At 39.0% G+C, this 4,301-nt stretch overlaps 1 protein-coding gene across 1 annotated transcript; it reads left to right on the top strand.

The window, feature by feature from the left end:
* Positions 1-673: 673 nt before the first annotated feature.
* LOC113769144 (putative receptor-like protein kinase At3g47110) lies at positions 674-4,301 on the top strand. The gene is made up of 2 exons (XM_027313618.1): positions 674-3,359; positions 3,528-4,301. Exons 1-2 carry the CDS (start codon positions 674-676, stop codon positions 3,980-3,982), a joined length of 3,141 nt encoding a protein of 1,046 aa, XP_027169419.1. The 3' UTR covers positions 3,983-4,301.

Genomic DNA, 4,301 nt, shown 5'->3' on the forward strand with positions numbered 1-4,301 from the left:
TACTGATTCACGGTCTTTCACTGTCAAGTTCTTAATTAATCCAGATGCCACATCAAAACAGCTCACCCGATGAGATATTTTGCTTCTGATTCCAGTTTTCTTGCTTCTTATGTTTCCGTCGGAAAATATTATCGTTTTTCGTGATTATATTTTCCTATCACATTTTTCCCTCACATATATTAAATCGCTACAGTAATTTTTCCATGAAAAATGACGAAAAATGCAATCCAAACACAACCGAAACTTTTCTCCCATCAATGAATTATTTGGACCATACCAAATCTGACTGTGATGTCATAATATATAATAATGTTAGCAATATTTGCAGGTAATCCAGCTTCATGGGAACATCCCCTCATATAATAATTTGTCAAATTTGAACTATTATATATATATATATATAGTTGTGCATTAAAATAAACAGCTACCTAAAGCCAAGTTGAGCATCAGGAGACTGGGCCAGTCTCTTTCTTGCTCTACAGAAAAACACAGTTATCAAGTCTCAACTAAACAAGTAGTCATCCTAGTTTTTAGTTTCCTAGTTGTCAGTTACAAATAGTCATACTCGTTATGTTCTGTGTGAAAAAAAATAATCTTTTGATGGTAGTTAGTTACCTATGAAAAACTAGCGAATATAGTTCCTTTTTCCTTAGATCTTTCAGTAGATACAGAAATGGTATACATCAGCCCAAATTTCAGATGTTTGCCAGCACATGTCTTGTTCCTTGTAGCTCTTGTCCTGTGCATGTATATTCCTGCAATGGCTTCAGGGAACGCCACTGACCAACAAGTTTTACTGGACATAAAGAGCAGGATTTCTCAGGATCCATTCCAGATTATGGCTGGTTGGAATGATTCTGTGCACTACTGCCTGTGGGAAGGTGTTATATGCAATTCATCCAATGATAGAGTCATGATCATCAATTTGTCAGCAAAGAATTTGGTTGGTTCTGTACCCCAATCCATGGGCAACCTTACTTATTTAACTGCTCTAAACCTGCCAAACAATACTTTCCGAGGTAAGATACCTCAGGAAATTGGTCGCTTACTCCGGTTGCAGCAGCTCAATCTGACTTGGAATGCATTCAGTGGAGATATTCCGGTGAATTTAACTTACTGCACAGAGCTTAGAGTGCTTGATTTGGACCATAATGAGCTTGTTGGGAAGATTCCTGAGCAGCTTAGTTCACTGTCAAAGCTGGTGTTATTTGGTCTTGGCGGCAACAACTTCACTGGTTCTTTGCCTGCTTGGATTGGAAACTTTTCATCTCTGCAGAAAATCACACTTGCTTTTAACAGTTTTCAAGGACGTATACCTCCCGAGCTTGGCCGCCTCTCAAGATTAGGGTTTTTTCGAGTTTCTGGAAATGAATTATCTGGTACGATTCCTTCTTCAATCTATAACATATCATCCATTTACTACTTTTCTGTTACTCAGAACCAATTGCATGGGGAACTCCAACCAAATGTTGGCCTTACCCTTTCTAATCTTGAGATATTTGCCGGTGGGGTGAATAATTTTACTGGACAAATCCCTGTTTCGTTATCAAACGCTTCCAAGCTTGGCCTGGTAGATTTTGCTCAAAATGGCCTCACTGGAACAGTCCCTGCGGTTTTAGGAAAATTGACAAATTTGTTTAGGATCAATTTTGATGATAACAAGCTTGGAAGCAGGCAGAGTGGGGATTTGGATTTCATTTCTTCCTTAACCAATTGTACAGTTCTGGACGTTTTGGGATTGGCAGGAAATTCTTTTGGTGGAGAGTTGCCGAGTTCAATAGCCAACCTCTCAGTTAACCTCAGCATTCTCACCCTCGGTTCCAATTTATTCCACGGAAAGCTTCCTTTAGGAATTGGAAATCTTGTCAATTTGAACGTTCTAGGGCTGGAAGAAAATTTCCTAAGTGACAGCCTTCCTGATATCCTTGGAAATTTTAAATCTATACAGGGGCTAGAATTAAATGACAACGAATTCTCTGGGTGGATTCCATCTTCTATCAGTAACTTGACATCCTTAAACAGACTTTACCTGCAAAACAACAGACTAGAAGGAACGATACCTCCAGAGCTAGGTAAGTGTAGAAGTTTGCTGGTTCTGAATCTCACTGGGAATAATCTTATTGGCGCCATACCAGCAGAGATCACTAGTCTATCTTCTTTGTCCATCTCTTTGGCCATTTCACGAAATTCTCTCAGTGGCTCGCTGCCTCTTGAAGTGGGCAAGTTGGTTAATCTGAATGAGTTGGATTTATCAAAGAACAAATTATCAGGTGAAATTCCTAGCACCCTCAGCAGTTGTCTTAGTTTGGAGCGCCTTGTGTTGAGCGGTAATTTGCTTCATGGAACAATTCCTGAGTCTTTGAAAACATTAAGAGGTATTGTGGAGATGGATTTTTCACACAACAACTTGTCAGGAGAAATTCCAGAGTTCCTTAGTAAGCTGCCTTTCCTCAAAAAACTTGACCTCTCTTTCAATAATTTTGTCGGCAAAGTGCCTACTGAAGGAGTTTTTTCAAATGCAAGTGAATTTTCATTAATTGGAAATGAAAAGTTATGTGGTGGTGATCCAGGCTTGAATCTTCCTGAATGCCCAGAATTGGCACGTAGAACAGCCACGTTCCGTGAACTAAAAGTATTAATCCCTGTTATTGTTTCTATTGTTTTCCTGGTATTCCTATTTTGCGGTCTTGCTGCTCATTTTGCTCTAAGGAGATCAAGTGAAAGACCTTCAACATCAACTCCGTCAACTGTAGAAGATTGGGAACGTGGAATTTCATTTGAAAAAGTATTTAGCTCAACAAACGGATTCTCTGCAGACAACTTAATTGGTTCAGGTAGTTTTGGTTCTGTATACAAAGGAGTTCTAGATGAAGATGGTCCAATTGTGGCAGTGAAAATACTGAACCTCCAACAGAAAGGGGCTTCAAAGAGCTTCATGGATGAATTGAGAGCTTTGAGAAGCATAAGGCACCGTAATCTACTCAAGATCCTTGCTGCCTGCTCCAGCATTGATCCTCAGGGTAAGGATTTCAAATGCTTGGTCTTTGAGTTCATGAGCAAAGGAAACCTGAACCAGTGGCTGCATCAAAGATGTGATGATCAATGTCAACCAAGAAGTTTGGACATTGTCCAAAGACTGAATATAGCTGTGGATATTGCTTCGGCTCTGGATTATCTCCACAATTATTGCCAAAACCCAATAGTTCACTGCGACCTAAAGCCAAGCAATATACTCCTTGATGAAAATATGACAGCCCATGTTGGAGACTTTGGATTGGCAACGTTCCTTCTTGAAGATTCAACACTGTCACAGACAATATCAGCTGGCCTTAAGGGCTCTATTGGTTACATTCCTCCCGGTATATTCTCCATTAATAGTCTTGAAAGCCTTTTGCTCTAACTTAGGAAATATACCAGGCAAATTTTTTTTGGAATTCTTAACTTTGTTATGCTTTTCATTTTAATAGGTTTTACATACTGTAATTCTTGGTACATTATGCTAAGTTGACTCTCCAATTTCATTGCAGAGTATGCTTCTGGCTGCCCGGTGTCCACATCTGGCGATGTATACAGTTATGGGATTTTACTGCTGGAATTGTTTACAGGTAAAAGTCCAACTGATGACATCTTTAAGGATGGTTTAACTATCCATGAGCTTGTTGCTAGGGCTTTAGCTGGGCATATCATGATGGAGATAGTAGATCCATATCTGTCATTGGCAGAAGAAAAACACTGCAAAGATGAGTATGAATCTAGTGAAATGAAGGAGGAAACAATTCTCAACAATAATCTGTCACAAAATTCCAGTAGGAATCTGGATGAATGTTTGATTTCAGTACTGAGAATTGGACATTCATGTTCCAACTCGCTTCCCTTGAATAGGATGCCGATGACCATAGTTGTGAACAAAATGCAGGAAATCAGAGACCTATACTTTGGGATTAAGAAGAACAGAAGGAATGAAATGGATATAAGATATTAATTGCTCATTTTATCATTTCATTCTTGCAATATGGTAGGAAGTTTACCATTCTGCTGCCTTTGTTTTATGGTGAGAAACAAGAGTAGCTTATACTGCCAAATCTGCATTGCTGTTCTGAGATGTTGGATCCCATCTCTTGATATGTGGAAGTGTTTACATGTGACAAAGCAGTATATATGATCAGAGAAACTGAGATAGATGTCTTTGGTTCTGTATATAAGCAGGCTGAGGTTATATCATCATTTGTCCATCCGGTCCTGTACTTGAACTGAATTTTTGTGGTGAATTTCAAGTTTCAACTAGAATAAAATTGGTGTTA

This window comes from Coffea eugenioides, chromosome 4, assembly GCF_003713205.1.
Source record: "Coffea eugenioides isolate CCC68of chromosome 4, Ceug_1.0, whole genome shotgun sequence".
NCBI lineage: Eukaryota > Viridiplantae > Streptophyta > Magnoliopsida > Gentianales > Rubiaceae > Coffea > Coffea eugenioides.